The sequence below is a fragment of the Astatotilapia calliptera genome, chromosome 20, assembly GCF_964374335.1.
Source record: "Astatotilapia calliptera chromosome 20, fAstCal68.1, whole genome shotgun sequence".
NCBI classification, from domain to species: Eukaryota; Metazoa; Chordata; class Actinopteri; order Cichliformes; family Cichlidae; genus Astatotilapia; species Astatotilapia calliptera.
In genome coordinates, this window is record NC_137441.1 from 13,731,436 (window position 1) to 13,749,779 (window position 18,344).

At 43.1% G+C, this 18,344-nt stretch overlaps 1 protein-coding gene across 3 annotated transcripts; it reads right to left on the bottom strand.

The window, feature by feature from the left end:
• Positions 1-808: 808 nt before the first annotated feature.
• On the bottom strand, positions 809-15,634 carry LOC145422771 (uncharacterized). Of its 3 annotated transcripts, none has more exons than XM_080294540.1 (4): positions 15,218-15,634; positions 7,764-8,682; positions 7,258-7,560; positions 809-3,938 (listed from the first exon to the last, which is right to left on the bottom strand). In XM_080294540.1, exons 2-4 carry the CDS (start codon positions 8,605-8,607, stop codon positions 1,918-1,920), a joined length of 3,168 nt encoding a protein of 1,055 aa, XP_080150666.1. In that variant the 5' UTR covers positions 8,608-8,682; positions 15,218-15,634; the 3' UTR covers positions 809-1,917. The 3 variants fall into 3 exon arrangements, with proteins under 3 accessions (XP_080150666.1, XP_080150667.1, XP_080150668.1); XM_080294541.1 differs by having other exon boundaries at positions 7,764-8,685; XM_080294542.1 differs by lacking the exon at positions 15,218-15,634 and adding an exon at positions 12,553-12,573.
• Between the last annotated feature and the right edge of the window lie 2,710 nt (positions 15,635-18,344).

The following is an 18,344-nucleotide window of genomic DNA, read 5'->3' on the forward strand; positions in this document are numbered from 1 at the left end:
ATCACTGGGAGGTGCTGCAAGTCACCCTGAGGTAACCGGAAAACAAGTAAGGGACTGGCTCTAATCAGGAACAGAGGCATGAGTAACTATGTTTCTTCCCAAATAATGCAAAACAAAATGTCACTTTATCCTCACATATTCAAAACAACATTCAAAGACTGAATCACAATGATAAATCTGTAAGTTTCATTTATAATAAAGTATATCTCAAGTTGGAGCAAAACCGTTCAAGTTTCAGAGGGAACCACTGGGCTATCTTTTGGGATCAGAAACAGTTCAAATGAATTAATGGACGAAATATGATTTCACCAAAATGTTGTTTTTGTTTTGTTTGTTTTCCCCCCAATAATTTTGTCACCGCTAACGACAGGAAAAGCTGAAATAAAATAAAAAATCAAACCGATCCTGACCGTCAACTGTACACTTCGCTAAACCTCCATCTTTTTTAAATTCTGAGCATAGCCCAAAAAGTCCTTAACATAACATCTGCAGTCAAGCATCAGCTGTCACAGCTCTGCATGTACTAAACAGGCCACAATCTGACGTCGAAATAGCAAAACTGTCTGCACAGCTCAGACGCATAAGCAATATCACTTAGATTGTCTTTCACAGTAACAACTATAACTGTTTCAAATACACCTTTATTCATGAAACATCAAAAATAACTATTTACATTGTTGCTTATACATCATAGATTTCAAAGATATTTTCCTTTTTAGTAATAAAATACTTCAGTCTAGTGCTCAGGCTTGGGGTTAAGTGCTCCGTTATTGAGTCAGGCCTAACTATAGGAATTCTGAGGTTCATGCTAAGCCGGTCTTGTGTGCTGCAGCCCTGCAAAGCTATGAAGCATGTAATTAGATACCAAACATATTGAACTGAATGCAGCTTTTTATTGAGAGGCTTACGTTAAGCATGGTTATTGATTGCAAAGCTCTGTCCTTCAACAAAATGCATCATAGTTGAGTTCCATATTTAAAGTCTGTCAATTTGATCAACAGCTAAAAACCTCAGGAACACATGTTAGCAGGTGTCTGCTCCGCAGCTGTGTCTCTGGCTGTTGTTTATCGCCTGCCTCTTTATGTAACCGGTTTTAACATACAAGGCAAACTGGACAAGTACAATGATGGCAGCAGCAAGTTAAGAGCTTAGATGTAGTAATCTGCAGCTGAGTCATAATGCTAAGATGCTAGAGACCATTAACCCAAATAATGGGTTTATAAAACCATTAATAATAGCACAGAAACCAACTTTGATTACGTATGGCACAACTTTACATCACGAAGCAAACTGAAATATGAAAGACAGCAAAGAAACTCTAGTAAAGGAATCGAACTGATGAGCAATCATATGCAGTCATGTATTTTTCTTTTTGCAGAAACCATTTGAACAGGACACAAAGACACTTGGAGCATCATTTGTCTTTTACCCTTTAAACTTAACGCTGTTAAAGTAATGTTTCCAAGCAAGAACTTGAATATCTAAATCTACTTACTTTCTTGAAAGATTAAATTCATCAGCTTCACAAGTCTGAAGCCAGTCACAAGCACGGACCTGCTAAAGAGCCATTCTCAGGAATTGTATGTAAGTGTGCTCTCAGTGTACTTGAAGTCATACCAGTGTTAAACAGACAAGAAAAAGATAGACAGATGGGAAAGTGAGCGTGCTGTTTGTCTATAAATTATGCTAATCAACAGCTAATCTGATCAACAAAGACAAAAGGCAGCTAGGTGACACCTTTTAAGTTTGTCACCCAGATCCTTGTTTTTATATTTTCACTCTTTTGACAAAAAGTATTATTACACAGTTTAATAATACTATTATCCCAATATTTGCAGCATCCCTGGTTAGGATTAGTTCCTGTTAAATGAATGCGTTAGATGTGCAGTCATTTGGTCCTCATGTCCAAGGTTAGGCTCATAGGTCAATAATCTCACTGCTGACACTGGCAGAATCGTCATGTCGACTGACTTCCAGGTAACTGCGTGACCCCACTGGCCTCGCAGCTCTCCCTCGCACACTTTCAGAGTCTGGGGTGATAAACGGTCGTGTGTCGTCCACTCCATCGTCTCCCAAATGCCCCGTTGAGGTTCTGGAGGGACGGAGTGACACAGGACAGGACACTGATGAAGGGACACTTGTTGTCCCATTTCCAGCCCATCTGTGACCCTGGTGGGATGGCGTTGGGGGAGCAGTCACCTGCCTACTGGGTACACTACTGAGAATGCTTCCCCCCAGTGGCATGGAAGACTCTGTTGGAGCCTCGCTACTCTCTGAGAGCAACTGAGGATCACTGTTCCTGCGGAGCCAGGGCCCCTGACTGACCCCTGAGCCTGGGGAAGGGGACTGTAAGGTCTGGTTCAAAGGATGAAACAGGCTCCCTCCTTCAAGCAGGTGTTCTCTGTGCAGAGCCTCATCGATGCTGCGGGTCAGGTCGATGGGGGAGGGCGGCCGCAGGTCAAACTCATAGAAAGACAGGGAAGTATCCCTATCCTGATCCAGGCTGCCGCTCACCGAGCGCTGTGGAGGCTGGCCAAACGTCTGCAGTCTTAGGAGGGAGCCAGTAGAGCCGTCAGATGTGCCTCGCTCTGCAGAGTGGCCCCTATGGTTCCGTCCCCGGTTGCTGTCTTTGACAAGTGGCTGTGAAACGGCCTGCTCATGGTTCTGATTTCTAATCAGACTCTTGCTGATATCAGCCCCAGGACGCTCCTGGCCAGCCCAGTTGTTAGGCACTTCTCCTACTCCTCCACCTCCTCCTCCTCCTACGCCATTACTGTCAGACTTCCTGCAGGGCTTACCCTTCAGGCTCTGGACTATCTTGGACCAGCAGGTGTGTGTTTGAGGGGAGCCTGCAGAATCACTAGGGGATGCCAGGTCTCCTGCTGCTCTTCCATCCTGGCCACCTTCTTCCCTTCCACGGCAACTCTGAGGCCTCCAGAACACCCACGAGCTCAGGAGGAGCAGGGAGAACCCCCAGGCTAGTTCCAGGAGTCGGGCCCAGAAATGCACTAGCCACCATCCCCAGTTGAAGCGTGTCCAGTCACCTAACAGTCCATAAAGCCACAAGATAGCATGGGCATGCAACCCAAAACACAAAGCCCCAAGAACTGCACACACTGCCAGCACTCTTCCCAGAATCACTCCTATTCTCCTGCTCCCTGTCCAAGCCTTTCTCCGTACCTCTTCGGAAACTCCGGCTTGAGGAACAGCAGGGCAGCGTATACGTGGGAAGACATAGCAAAGAAAGCCCAGGCAGAGACCCAGACCCCAACACAGAGACAGGACTTGTAGGGTAACAGGCACCACAGGAGAGAGGGCTGGGGAGAGCAGATCAGCTGCCAGCAGCAGGGTACACTGCAACACAGTCAGCACAGCCACCAGAGGAGGCCGCTCCATGGTTGGCGGTAACGCACTTATTCCTGCCACCCTCAGTGCCAGCAGCGCCAGGGCAGCATGTGTCCATACCAGGAGGTGCAGAGGCAGGTTGTAGATGGCTGTAACTGCAGGGCGAGGGAGGAATTTTCGTGTGCCATAGGGATCAATGAGAAATAGAGCTGCTCTGAGGCCTCCAGCCAGAAACAGCAGAGCATTGGCCAGTGCAAGAGCACCACGATGAGGACAGTTTGCGCCAGGGGACAGTGTGAGGCCAAGAGCAGCTCCAGCAAACAGCAAGAGGAAGAGGCTTGCAGATCCGTAGACGTGAAGTTCCCAGGCGAAAGCAAGTGTCCGGCTTAGATCACCCCAGTAAAGAAGTGTGGCATTAGGTGAGGAATTGGCACTGGGAGAGGGAGCTGGATCAGAAGTGGAATAAGGAGCTGAGTGAGGGTTCCTCGATAGCTGATGAGAGTGGTTCTTCTGAATAATACCATTCTGATATGTGGGACGAAACCGTGTTTGGATGACTGGTACAACACTCGCTGTAAGACTGGAAGAGACCCCTAGAAAAAAAAGAAGAACAGTGTTTTGATTTTCAAATGCTGAAATGCACAAAATATGCTATATTGTTCTGAAGTGATATTAATACAGATGTAGAACCTAGGACAACCACTAGAGGGGTTTAGTTCACCACCACAGTCATGAGCTAGACAGCTGAGACCTTTCAGTTGTGCAGAGTAACCTAATCAGCTCTGCAGAGGTGCATTGTCCAAGGTCTATCTACTCAAATACGCCAAACTGTGAAATCAAATCAACTTTATTTTCCAGGCTCCAGATCATAAAAACTGCTTGTTTAGAATCACCATCCAATATAATAAAAAAGTCCTGGGTGTTCTACCTCTATTCAAATCTTGGCTGTTGTGGAGATCTCCTAAAATCAGGATCTTTTGAGCGCCACGTTTCTCTCTTCAAAATCTCTGAAATCACTTCCTCAGCTGCTTATCCAATTCAGGGTTACCAGAAGGTGAGGAGCAACATCGCCTGTGCACCATTGCATTAGCATCAGTTTTCGTGTCACTCTCATCTCTCTTTTCACTACCATCAGATGTATAACTGTTTCTAAGTATGGAAATAACAAAGTGTTCATGTATAAAAACAGAAGTCTAGAGACTGCATATCGCTTAGTAAAAATGCACATAAATATGGAATCCAAAGACAAGGCACCTCTTCTAAAACCAGTTTTAAAGATGAAATGTCAATCACCCAAAAACCCTAATATTCTATGTGAACAGCACTGCAAGCCGATCCTCTTGTTTATATTGTAAATGTATCTTACTAACAAAAGAGCTCCTCTGAATAACCGGGAAGCAATTGTCTGACTTAATTGGATTAGATTATGTAATTAACAAGGACATCTGTGTTATGCAACTCAGTGATGTGTCACAATACATGTATGATCCAGGGAAACTGATGTTCACATTTAAAGTATTATACAATGCAAAATGACCTAATGAGACAAGACATCTTGGCAATATAACATCTCTGTCTGTGTTTCTCTTTCTCTCTTTAATATTGTCATGTTCACACACACTCTGTTTGTTCAATACACTCCACCTTTTCCTCCTGGAATGACTCTGAAACACACAACAACATTACCAAAGGTTCATTCATCGCCGAGGTCTTTGGAAGCCACTTATGTACATATATCACAGTAACAATACTACCATGTGTAACAATTTAGAAATAATTTAAGAAAGACAGCAAAGATACACAATATGTGGAGTTGTTTCACACACATTTAAATCTGATGGATGGTGGAACGATACAATAAAACACTCAAACCATCAACTGCTTGGAAGACTTTAAGCTCGCCCTCACCCTGTAGAAGACAACCATAAAACTGCCACACTAAATAATGACTCACTCCTCTCCCTCGCTGCCTCATTTTATCACGCACGCAGACACCACACACACAAAAATGCTTTGCATACTTGAGCATTGCATGCAGATCACAGGCACACTTCTTTATTTATACAAAAGCTATGTTTTACTTTCCTCTAGTTTTTTTTTTCTAACAGGAGCGAGATCCAGACACATTCCAGATGTTGTGATCACATTACACAGCTGGATACATTTAAACCTACCCCTGCCCTTGAGTTTTTTTTCCTCTTTCACATATGCACTGCCAACATGGCTTCATATGTCCACATGTTGAAATGAGGTGAAAAATAACTGGAGACCACCATGTGATTGGATAACGCAGGCCAAGAAGTCTGTGAGTTCTCGGACCACACCCACCTTTGGGAATATTTTATGTTTGAACACCGGATAAAGATACCTCGTATAAGGAAGATACAGATACGTTAGAAATTAAAAAGAATCTATGGCAAGGAGTTTTGTTTTGTTTTTTTAATTTCAAGCACACACTTATGAAGTTTTTTTTGCATCTTGCACTACTGAAAATCTACTGTGCTGACAAAATCAGTCCCCAGTCAGGTATGTAGACACAAAGAACACAAATAATCGTTGTGGTAGTTCCTGTTTCAGTAAGCACTTCAGGAACTACTTGATAATATATACAGCGTACCTAAAATTAATGCTTTGGTATGACAAATCTGCCTAAATTTATCATCACATGACTCACATGTTTAAAAAAGGTATATTTCCAAACACAACTATGGGAAAAGGAGTGGCTGCAAAACAGTGAACACAACATTTTTATCATCATTTCAGATCAGTTTTCTCCTGTAAACTAAAAAAAGTCTTAAAATCTATTTTACTTTTAATCCTTTTTGCAAGTAAATGGGAGAAGGATTCTCACTTCAGTCTTCCCTTTCTCCACCTGAGAGACGGAGTTTGATGGAGTTTCGATAATCACTAGAAACACAGTTATGGTGAAGTTTTCATTTACGCACTTGTGCTGTAGCCTAACTAGCCAATTTCCTTCGAGGAGCTTCCCAGTGTGTGTGTGTACATAACTGTAAGCATGTTCATTATGGTAGTTAACGTTACTGTTTGATATACGGATGGGTTTTGAGTCTGAGTGCATCGTTGTTTGTGCTCATCAGGTTATCTCTGCAGGTCTAATGTACGTGCACGAACTGAGGTTCATATGATAGAACTAGCCAGTGTTCTGCTTTTTATTATGAGCGCAGCAGCTGCTACCGCTGTCATGACTGAGTATGAAAGAGCAAAACAGACCTCGGACCCTTGCCCATTATGTCACGGTTAAGGAGCGGCCAAATGGCTTTGGCTGAACCAACGTAAGCTAATGTTGAAAAGAAAAAGAGTTGGCTCATGCTTACAGAACAAAAACCTGAGTGCGCTTCCTTTAAAGGTGCTCTGAAGGAGAGTCCTGCTGTTTAAAAGTCATAATGATGTTATTCTTACGGTATCTAAGAGACTGGGTCATGTGTCCCACGTGTCAAGCTTTTCCTTTTCCATTTACTTTTCCTCATCTCCTCTCCCTTCATCCCCTTTCCTCTCTGCATCTGGTTTTCATTGCCATCTCCACTCCCTGCATTTCCTATGCCAGTACCTTTCTTCTGCTTTCACCCACACCGTCTACTCTCTCATCGGTATTCCCAATAGTCTCTTTTTTAGGCCCTTGCCCCCCCCCCCCCTTCCTTTTTTTCCCTCTTATCTCTTTGCCTGGCTGAAATTCTGCCCACCCCCTCTTAAGCTTGCTCTCTCACCTCCCTTGCTGTGTCTACCCACACATTACAACCCCACTTTCCATGGAAACGTGTGTCTACTTTTCCCCTCCTTTGAAGACTTTTTTTTAAAATTCTTCCAGTAAAAAAGTCCCAGCTGCACAAATAATTCCATTTTGAATTACCAGAGGACACAGGAAACAGAGAACACAAGGCTCTTGTTTCTTACCTATCTTCAGTGACTGCACTGTTGTGCTTGCAGCATGTCTTCCTCGCTGTACTGTTTTGCTGAGCTGAGTTGTTGATTTGGCAGAAAGAAGCACACTGGGTGTAGAAGTATTTGTCACTTGTAGTTTTGTGGTGTTTGAATGCGAACTGTTCTTGCTTTGGGTAGTAACCGGCTGTGCTCCAGGCTGGAGCTGTTTAGCAATAGAGCCAGTCACGGTAGATGTTGGTTGGGGTAACATCTCAGCATCAGAGTCCTGCTTTGGAGTAACTCTGTCAGTGGAAGGAGTGTTTGGTCCCAGTTCACCTAGAATTTTCCAGGAAAGGAAACACATCGAGCATTAACCCCTTACCTGAACTTAAATTCAGTTACATTTAAGGCTTCAAACAATTGTTAAAAACAAGATAACTGAGATAAACTGATTCAGTAAATGATCCCAATCTTAATACTAACTAGCATAATCATGATTATGATTCTCATGTAACAACCAAGCATTTTCGATTTCTCACCTTTTAATTGCACAGTCTTAAGTGTCTGCTGCGTTACCACAGAGGACAGTGGGGTCATCACTTTCTCACTCGCTACTGTTGTAGAAGTGGTTCTGGTTGTGCTGGTGGTTGTCAACGCAAACAGGTGAGGCTTCACGGTCTGACTGTCCAGTGGTGGAGTTTTTACATCAGAAACTTTAGAGGCCGCGGTCTGTGCCTGCGGTCGATACTGTGCCATTTCATCATCAACTGTTGACAGAGGATCGGGTGATTCCTCCTTCACAAACATTACTGTTGGAGCAATACCTGATCCCAACCCTTGTGAATCAACACCCTGCTTCTCTTTAATTGCTTCCTCCTTTGGATTCGCTCCTGTCACTGTCTTATCACCTGCAGGCTCAGCCACTTCGGCAGAGTCCAACGCAAGTGGAGGTGGAGTTGAGCTTTTTGTAGTGGCAACTCCCTTTCTGAAAGCCCTGCTGAATGCTAAACTGGCTGTGTCAGTTCTGGGCCTAGAGGCAGTTGGTTGGGTTACAATTAGTCCACTGCTAAGGTTCTGTGTGGGAAGGGCAGACTGAAGAGGGCGGTTGAACTGTGTCACCGATGGATGGAGTCTTTCCCTCTGCTCCACTGTATTTGTAGTTGTTAACCTGTCCTGTCCTGTAACTCTGATGGGCACATCACTGCGTCCCCTGGGAGGCAAAGATGGCCAGAAACGAGGAGTCTGCTTGGTTGGTGGAGGTGAAGAATCGCTAGGCAGGTCCAGAGAAGAGAAGGAGGAGGAGTAGCCGATGACGGTCTGAGCATCGGCAAAATCGATGATGGAGGTGAGCAAGACCAGGAGCATGAGGGACATGGGAGCCATGGTCTCCCTCTGAGCGCTGAGCAGTGACTGGTTCCTCTGGAAGTCTGTTTGTCACACCATCCTTTCACTGCGTTTCTGCTGAGAAAAACAGGAATTGTGTTAATTTCATGAACACATTACACAAGCACAGATATATGAAGCACTACGAATATGTAGACACACCACACAGGTGCGGGAAAGGTGTTTCAAAACCTACTTATATTGCATCAGATCAATCTAAAAGGTTTAACTTCTGAGTGGCGATTCCAGTATTCTTACTGATTTACCAGCAGAGGTCTGAAGCGCGTCATAACAGGAATTGCGAAGCAAGAATTTTTGGTCATATCTGATTTAAAGATTATGTGCTGTAGCCTTTGTTGTACTGATTCAGAAGGTAGGTCGGTGAAACTCCCACTGTTTTAGGAGCATGACAACAGCAGACACACAGGGTGTGGTAAGGTGTATGGTTACAGAGGACATGGGACACATAAAAGCATAAGTTCAGCTTGTAAGTTATATAACAAGTCACATTAAAACGATCGAGCCAGAAAAGAAAATCAAGTCACAGATGGTTTTACTGCGTGGCAGATGGACTTGTTAACTTTTGTCCTCACTAGCTGTTCCATAAAACTGATACTTCTTTGGGGAGAGTATCAGTTCCTTTCTCCTTAATAATCTTCGGTCCAAGCATCAGGACTCTGCTTTCTTTATTTGCTGTTATGTTTAAGCCGTGGATGCCAGAAGCTGACAGCTGTAACACCGAGTGTGGTGAAGCTCAGGGAGCCCAGTGACACGTAGAAACCCCCAGGCCCTTGAGGATTACACAATCCTACGAGTCATCTTGCCAAACAGCTGGCAGGCACGTCCCTTAAACAAGCTGCTCTTGTCCAAAAAAAACACCCCTTTTCTTTCTCTCTTACTTATATAAATCTCCCTTCACACCAGTTTCTACCTATGACTCACAGCAGAAGACAACCTCAGGGATGAGAGTCAGGACACTACTGCTGAAACGTTAGGAGGGAAAATACAGAAAATAGACATCGGTGCCTATGGGGGAATTCATTCTGCTGCTGATGAATCACCTAGGGTCCATTCACAGGCACAATGTTTAGGTCTCAGAGGAATTACTGCAGCTCCACGGCTGACGTTCATTTTGTGTTCATGAACATATGTAGTGTATGAGTAATCTGTGTGAGTGTACGGAAAATGTGTATAAGTATGTGTGAGTCTGCACCACGGGTGAGACAACACACTGTTGATATGTGAGGAAACGTATACTGGTCTTTTGCAAAACACAATTTCTCACACGGGAGCTTCTGAAGGGAAAAAACTGTCAATGAGTATGGTAACATAAGTGCTTATAGATCTCAATCTCCACCCACTCACAGCAGTCTCTGTTTATTTTCTTTCTAGTCTCACCCACCTCTTCTGCTCTGTCTTGTCAGATTTTGGCCAACTCTAATTTCCCCCCCTTTTCTTTTCTCTCTTTTTATCCCTTATTTAACCAGAGCTGGTTTAGCAAAGGGGTTACTGAGAGAGTCCTAACAATAGAGCGATGAGTGGGGGGAAAAAAGATGGTAGATGTAAGAATGTGGAGATAGGAAAGTGGTTCAAAAAGAGTTTGGCCAGGAGGGGAGATGGCGTGATAAGTTAAAGCACGGGTGTCCAAAATTTTTTCCAAGGGTGCCATATTTATTAATGGAAAATCACCCAGGGGCCAACAATTCTTCTTGCCTTTTTGGAAGCATAAATACAATTTATTTTCAATAACACAAGAGCTGTCATTACAGTGATCAGGAGAGTTTAAGCCTTAACAAAAAAAATGTACTTTTCATTCACATATGGAGAGAAAATAACATAAAGATCAAGCTGTCGGGAATACCTGTAACTTCAGTGAAGCCGCTGAATATCAGTATCTCAGGTCAATTTTAAACGAGACTTAGATAAAACACATGGTCTGAAAATCGAGGGGCCATAAAAGATCTGACCTAGGGCCGCGATTGGTCCCCGGACCGGACTTTGGACATGCCTCAGTTAAAGGGGTCCGGGACAAGATTAAGACTGAGAAAAGCAGTGAGAGCTGTAAAATTTAGACTAAGATTGAGTGAATGCCGATAGTAAGGATATAAATATCTGAGAAAAAAGAGAGTCACACAGAAACTATGTTTCAGGATTAACGGGTTTGTTATGGAGAGCTGACACGGCCATTTATCCAGGAAGCCATGTGGAGAAACTGATCCTACTTCACCTTTCTTCTGAGGTTAACTGGCAGGTGTGCAATCTCTGGCATAAGAACATGAACAACCTGACTATTACCACATATCGTTTAGTAAACATACCATTATCTTGATCTAAAAGCAAACCAACATGTGTCAGTCTGTGTGTATGAGGGGAAGCAGAACAGAATAATGAGTCTCAAATGGCATTTGGCTTCAGTGGCGAGGGAGTAACATTCTGCTGCTGTATTTGAAACGCTGTCAGCATTAATCTCATCTCCACACATCATCCAAAAGAACACAGTAACACACACTGAAGCGGCTCTCCAAAAATGTTCTCCTTCACTGGATTTGAGCAGCGTGACTAGGAATTTCCACTGAACTAATACGAGTGGAGTAAATTTAAGCAGAAAGACACCTCCTCGAAGCCTACGAACAAGCACATACTCCACAAAGCCTAGATCAGTGCGATCATCAATTCCGGGCTAGTGTGAATACTGCATCCTCTTAGCCCATTTTTAACACACAGTCAACACACATACACAAATAAGACAGTGCATCTCTCTGTGACTGTCCATGGAGGGAAGGCAGACGTGTGCATGGTCTGAGTATTTTTATCGTGTTCAGCCCCCGGGGGCCACAGACAGAACACATCACTCTGTATTTCATCTGCACTGTGTTGAGCATGGTGTGTAGATGTCGTCACGCTTTCCTGCACAATGTGTGCTTTGTCCAGAGCAGGAAATGCCCATGGATTATATATCCAATAGTACAGCAGCATGCAACAATCTGAAGATTACTGTAAACTGCTTGCCCACACTATAGACCTGCTGGTTATACAATCATATGATTCAGTACTACAACAGCTGTTACTAATCAGTTACTAACCATTGCAATTGTGATGTCACGTCTACAGTAATGTATTACAATGCAAGCTACTGCTTAAAGTTTGTGTAGGGAACCGGGCGGGGGCTTTGAGCATTAAAGTCTTTGGAGAATCCCCCTCTTTCTTGCTTATGTTCTCTCTCACTTGCTGCCAGATTGAAGACAGTCTGGCAGAGCAACATTCCCACTGATTTGAGTGGACATTTCAGTGTAAGCCTGTGAACAGAAGGATTTGTGTCTTTCAGTCTAATGTGCACTTGTCAGGTATCACACTTCAATACTTCTTAATGCAACGTGTTCATCGGGACAGAGTATAGATAACTGTCCAGTGCTGAAAGTGAGCACTCAAACACCAAGGTCTGATTTGCACTTGTGTTTACTTGAATTTTTCCAAATCAAATCACATTTTTTTATTTATTTAGAGTAGATTGTTTTAGGTGATAGTCTTTCATGCTGGCTCGTACTTCTTCTGAAAAGATTTGTAAAGAAAAAAAATGTTTTTGTTCTCAGTAACTGATACCTTCAAGCAACCAGGCTGTTTGTTGGGTCATCTCTGAACCCAAATAAGTCTAAAAGGGAAAATAAGTCCAATTTAATGACAAGCCATCCATTAGTTGGCAAGATATTTCAGATACAACCTCCCTGTGGCGCTAGTGGAAAAAAATGGAATGAGCTTACTGCCACTGCCATTCGTATGGCTTAAAATCAAACATAGTCTCAATCTGTTTATATGTGAAGATACGATCACTTGTGCTACATCTATGTCGGTATAGGTAGACCTCTCAACTATAGACAAAGATCTCTGATATCTTAGTTGACCTGTAACATTCAGTGTTGATGTGAGCGTCTTGTGAAGAAGGCTTACTTATCAGTGAAGCGTTCATCCTCAGAGAAGAACTCAGCCAAGAATGAACGTTTTTGTTATGATTCGTTCTGGAAAAACCCTCTTCTTCTTCTTTCAGCTGCTCCCTTCAGGGGTCGAATCATCTCCCTCCATCTTACCCTATCCTCAGCATCCTCTGCTGTCACATCAGTCTTCTGCATGTCCTCCTTCACTACCTCCATGAACCTCCTCTGAGGTCTTCCTCTTTTCCCCCTGTCCGGTAGCAAAGTATTAAACATCCATTATCCAATATAGCCACTATCCCTCCTCTGCATATACCCAAAACATCTCAGATTTGCTTGGTAACTGGCCACTCCCAATGAAAATCTCATGAGAAGAAAACTTTAAAAAAAATGTAACTTGTAGAAAGAAAGAAAGAAAGAGGCTGAATGAATAACCAAAGACTGGTGTGTCACTGTGTAACTGCTCACACATCAGCATACTCTACAGATGTATAACTTGTTTGTACTGCATATTGGTGGGTGGAGAAGTAGGACTGTGAAGCAGTGTGTGTGAATTAGTGTGTATGTGAGACAGAGAGAGAAAAAGTCAGAGGGGGGAAATGAAAGAGGGAGTAAGTGTGGTTACGTTGGTATGCAACAAGTGGGGGAGGTCGCTGGTTTGACCGTTAAAAAATTCCTCACCTTGAAACAACATATGGATTACAAACAACTCTCAACTTGCCACCACATAAAATTTATTTATTAAAAAGTCCCTAAACTGATCTTTTTAAACTATTTTGATACATTTAAAGCCATGACCAAACTCTTTACATACATTATAGACTAACACCATCCATTTATCTCTTGATGCAAACCACAGCCTGTTAAAGATGCTTCTCTCGGGGAGAGGGGGGGGGGGGGTCTAAACTACAGTAGAGTAACCGACCACACACCATAGACATGCTATATGAGGAGGAGAGGGTCCTGAACCAATCGCCTATGTCTTTGATCCCCAGTTGAAGCGGATGTCCCGCTTAAAATTGCTGAGCCCCACAACATCTTTGAGTCATGTTACGCCTTCACACGAGCCACAGATCAAAGGCTGAAGGTCAGGCATAAAGGCTAAGGCCCCAAACCGCACTCCACACATACAAAGAGACACATTTAGATACACAAAAATAAAACACAGATTGCCAATATTAATATTTGAGAGGTGATAATGGTGAAAAAGTCAACCAGATTGGACAAATATTCACAACTTGGGAGGAACCTTAATTTCAAATTAGCACTCACACGTTAAACACTAAACACGCCCTGAAAGATAGTGAGTCTGATGACAGACTAAGATCACTGCCAAACCGTGTCAAGCCGCAAAACACTTTCAGGAAAATCAACTGCAGGCATCGCAAGTCATAAACTCTTGGCCTTTTACTGAACCGCGGCTTTACTTAAACCCCAGACACTCACATTGTTACATGCATGCAATAAAACTGTGTTGCGTGGCAAATTACTGAGTTTTGCAAGCAGGCTGTGTGCAAAATAATGTAAGCAGCTATCATCTGCATGGACATTTTTGATTTATAGTTACAAAACATTTATTGCATCTTTTATCTTCCCACAGATAATAAAGACCCAAATAAGAGATGTGGGCAGATCATCTTCTGGGATGAATGCTTCACTAATATCTTAAGCTATGCCTTATTTTCTAAAAGGCTGACAGTTCAGGGCTGTATAATTATGGGATGTTTTAACTGTCCTGCTTGTTTAAAGTTCTCTGGTCGAATATGAGTGACTACTTGTAGTTATAGCGCACCTTTTATGGGCTTTATTGTCTTTATGGAGCTTCTTTGGAAAAGGATAGGCCTTTTTTCCCCCTCTGTGTGTTGGTTCCTTTTTGAAAATTAGTTCTGTTGCATTTCTTTCTGCTCGACTACATCCACCAGCACTCTGGAGCAGCTCATTGAAAGACGCACTCCACTTCTTCCTCCTCACCTTCCACTTAAATCCCGATGAGGCATGGGTGTGAATCCAGACCATCTAAACTAGGGCCGCAGCGCTTTTGCGCATATGGCTTTGTTGGACGAGCCTGCTATCCTGTGTAAACACACTTAAAAACACATGTCGAGCACCTGGCAGCAAGGGACAAATAAAGAGATAACAGGGCGCACTCCACTTGTTGCTGTGTCACCAAAGAAAACAGCCTTTTTGCATGCTTACTGCCTATTGAGCCTAAACAATTTCCTTTTACGTCCCAATTATTATTATTATTATTATTATTATTACTTGATAGGGGTGATTTAAGACCAGCTGTATATATTTCATGTTGTTAGTTATGATGAGCAGTAGTAACGACGTCACGTTGCCGTCCTGACTGCGGGGACACGCGGTCGCGAATGGCTTTAATTGGCAAAATTCACCCAAACTGCCGCTTTTTCTTACACGATGTGAGATGGGGGTGATAAGGCAGTACTCCCTCTAACTTCGCACATAAAGTTCAGTACCGCAGAGGAAACCAGGTACAGGTAGAGAGCAAAGATTAACGTGCAGCGTATGCTCGCCTGTAAACCCGAGCCAACGGCTGACATCGCGGCACAGGTAGAGACAGCGTCACGCATATCACTGCGCAAAGACGTCTAGCCGCATAGCAGTCAACCAATAACTGTTACCGTGAGGGTTTGTCCGTTACAAGCAACAAACAAACATACCTGCGGGTCTGCGAGGCTCCGAGTCGATGGCGTCCGCTGCGGCAGGGCTATCAGGACTAGGACATCCTGAAGTGAAAGCAAAGGTGTCGTCCGGGTTTACCTCGCACGCAGGATAACAACCGCCGGCGGTGGAGGTTCAAACCGCTCCTCTATGGGCACAAAGAGAGGTTGCCTTTCAGCAGCGTTGTATCGTTGCCAGCTTTCTAGCCACGAGCGACTGAGGAGATGTACGCCCCCTCCGACTGCTCCATCTCTCTCCAGATCGCTCCCTCCCTCTCATTTTTTCCTCTCTCAAAAGCGGATAAACGCGACGGCCTACCTGCCAACCTTCCGCTTGGCACGCCTGTTACGCAATAGCAATAGGACGCGCAGCTGAACCTGAGCTCCTTGTCACCCCGTCTACCTTTACAAAGCAGCGTGTTTAGACGATGCCCAGTGGAAATATGACGACACTGCCACTGACATCATCACACAGCTTGCTGTAGTATCCAGGTTCTGGGGTTTTTCCTTGGATTATAGCTGAAAATTGGCTGTTATGCGTTAAACCTAGCCGATAAAGTGGCCGGGAAGAGGAGTGGAAACAAATTCATATTTGCGTGGACAGGTGAGGATACACCTGACATTTCTCTGTGCAGTACGGACTGTCAGTTCGGTGCTTGAAACTCTAGCCTCCAGCTCCTCTTCACTGCCCTCCAACCGGGCTTTTGTAGAGGGGAGGAAGCCAGCCTGAGCCAAGCTGATACAGTTTCCTCGTGCTGCACCCTGGCTCAGTGCCTTTCCTTCACCCACCCCTCGCCTGATTGTCTCTCTCTCTTGTGCCTATACATAACATACAGACCCTACAGCCCTTCACAGCAGCCCGTTCTAATGGCATTTCATGATCTAACAGACAGAAATATTATTTTGGTGTAAGGAATGCATTTTAAAGAAACACAGCACCACTTTGCCATGCTGTGACCTTTTCCAGCGTGCACGATTGTCTCTTGCACAAACAAAACATTTTCTAGTTTGGACATGCTGTTGAGGCTGCAGCTTTGCGGTGACTGAGACCAAACACGGACATAAGTTGACAAGTTTACTGCAGACATTAATCCTGCTTAGGAGCAGGTCTCATTCCCAATCACCTGTGTATTTGTCACTTTCGCTATATTGTCTGGACAGTACATCTGAGTCCTAAAATATCCTGTGCAGCTCAGAGGATTGTTCCTAATGCCATTACATTATTACTGAGCAAGCAGGAGACACGTAAGGGTTGGACAGGTGGCGCACACACATTTCTGCATTGTTATCACATTATTGTACACTACCTGGATTATATCTAATCCAGGTAGGGAATGAGTAACCTAACCCTGCATACTTTAAAGCACCAACCAAATATAGAAGATTAGGCAATGGGTGTCAGCCTGATTAGAATATAAGTACAGCAGGTATTTTTTGCGTCTCACGAGTACTATATAGCCTGAATTGAGTGTTGCCGATGTAAGTAAGGGATTAAATTCACACGTTTATTATAACTTGTGGCCAATATAATATATTCTTATTGGGTCTGTCACCTTCTCTATTATTTACTTCACTTCCTACCAGACATGGGGACCCAGGGGTGTTTCCAGAATTTTTTACAATCAGGTGGCACTAGGGAGTCCAAACAAACAGGTCGGGAATTAAAAATAACAAATAAAACTTGAAAAAATATAAAAAGCAAACAAAAGCAGTTGGAAACTGGCTGAAAATTTGATTTTAATGTGCACAGACCACCTGCCTCCATAAAAACGCATTAGGAGACACAGCTACCCTGTAATGGAGCTAATAAAATATAGTGTGGTTACAAGAGTAAATGTGTGTCATTTTACTACTAGAAGTAAAAGTAAATAACAGTGTCTTACACATTCTTTGTTTACAGCTTTCAAAGTAAGGAATTAGGGAATTATAGTGGACCAAACCACTGCAAAGTATATGAGTGGGAGTCCATCTCTGGAGCTTATCCCAGCTGTCATGGAAGGCAGGCAGGGTACACCCCGCAAAATTTGCCAGTTTGTCACTTTAACTGCATGTAATAATTATTCATCATTACATAATCACATATTTACATAATGAACCTCTTTGGCCATGCTATAATTTCCACCCTTGGTTACACAGCAGGGGTGCGATCAAATTCTGGGGTGGCACATAAAAAAATACGTTTTTTAAAAAACAGTTTTCTCTAAAATATTTTCATACCAATTTTATGTCATTACAGGTATTATAAGGAGTTTACTTATTGTTGATTATTTAAAAAGAAATTCAAATTGAAATTCAGGTACATTTGTATTCATATTTTTCTTTCAACATGACATATGAGTTTTTCATGTTTCTTGCTACTTTCATGCAGTATTTTTCTGGCTCATATGGAGGCTGTGGTATTCCTGTTAGCAAAGATCTATTTCTATCATTGTGATGTTGCGTATGTCAACAAATAAAAAAAAAATGCCTAGATGCTTTCGCTTTCTCTCGTCTGAACTTTGAACGGGCGGGACCTCAGGGGTGTTCATAAGAGGTCGGTTTCTCACATAATCATGTTGAGTTTAAACTGAAAGTTTCTTCTTCTTCTTTTTTAAAGGCATGCCCCAACAAGAAGTGTCTTTTCAACGGTTCTCCCCATTAGACATTAACCCACAGCATTCACAAGCATTTAATAGCAGCTGACACAGAAGACTTGCCAGGTGTGGTCGTGGTTGTCATCTTCACCTGAATTGTCTAAACATGAAGATTTTATTTGCTTAAGACATACCTCTACGTTTGCTTTTATACAAGTATCACATTACTGATTTTCCTCACAAAGACGAGAACCACTCTGAAAAAACATGTTCTCATTTTCAGTTAAATAATTATAATTTCCCTTGACGGAGAAAGAAATGACCCAAATTGCATGACTATGCTTACACCCACAACATCTGTTCCTTTAAAACAAGCAAACCATGTATATGGAGCTGGAAGCCATTAAATCATATGAGAGATTTTGAGTGGGCATTAAATACAATCAGAGGAGGGTTGTATTTAAACCTCACTAATTTAACTTGCCTTTAATGGCAAACAGTAAACCACACATAAAGCTCCTGCTACCCCACACCCATAAATACTGTGGGTCATA

Excerpts from the sequence above, each read along its gene's own strand:
- LOC145422771 (XM_080294540.1), bottom strand. The coding sequence starts at position 8,607 with ATGGCTCCCATGTCCCTCATGCTCCTGGTCTTGCTCACCTCCATCATC. Across the intron at positions 7,561-7,763 it reads TAAGACTGTGCAATTAAAAG|GTGAACTGGGACCAAACACT; the intron begins GTGAGAAATCGA and ends GGAAAATTCTAG. Across the intron at positions 3,939-7,257 it reads AGTGCAGTCACTGAAGATAG|GGGTCTCTTCCAGTCTTACA; the intron begins GTAAGAAACAAG and ends TTTTTTTTCTAG.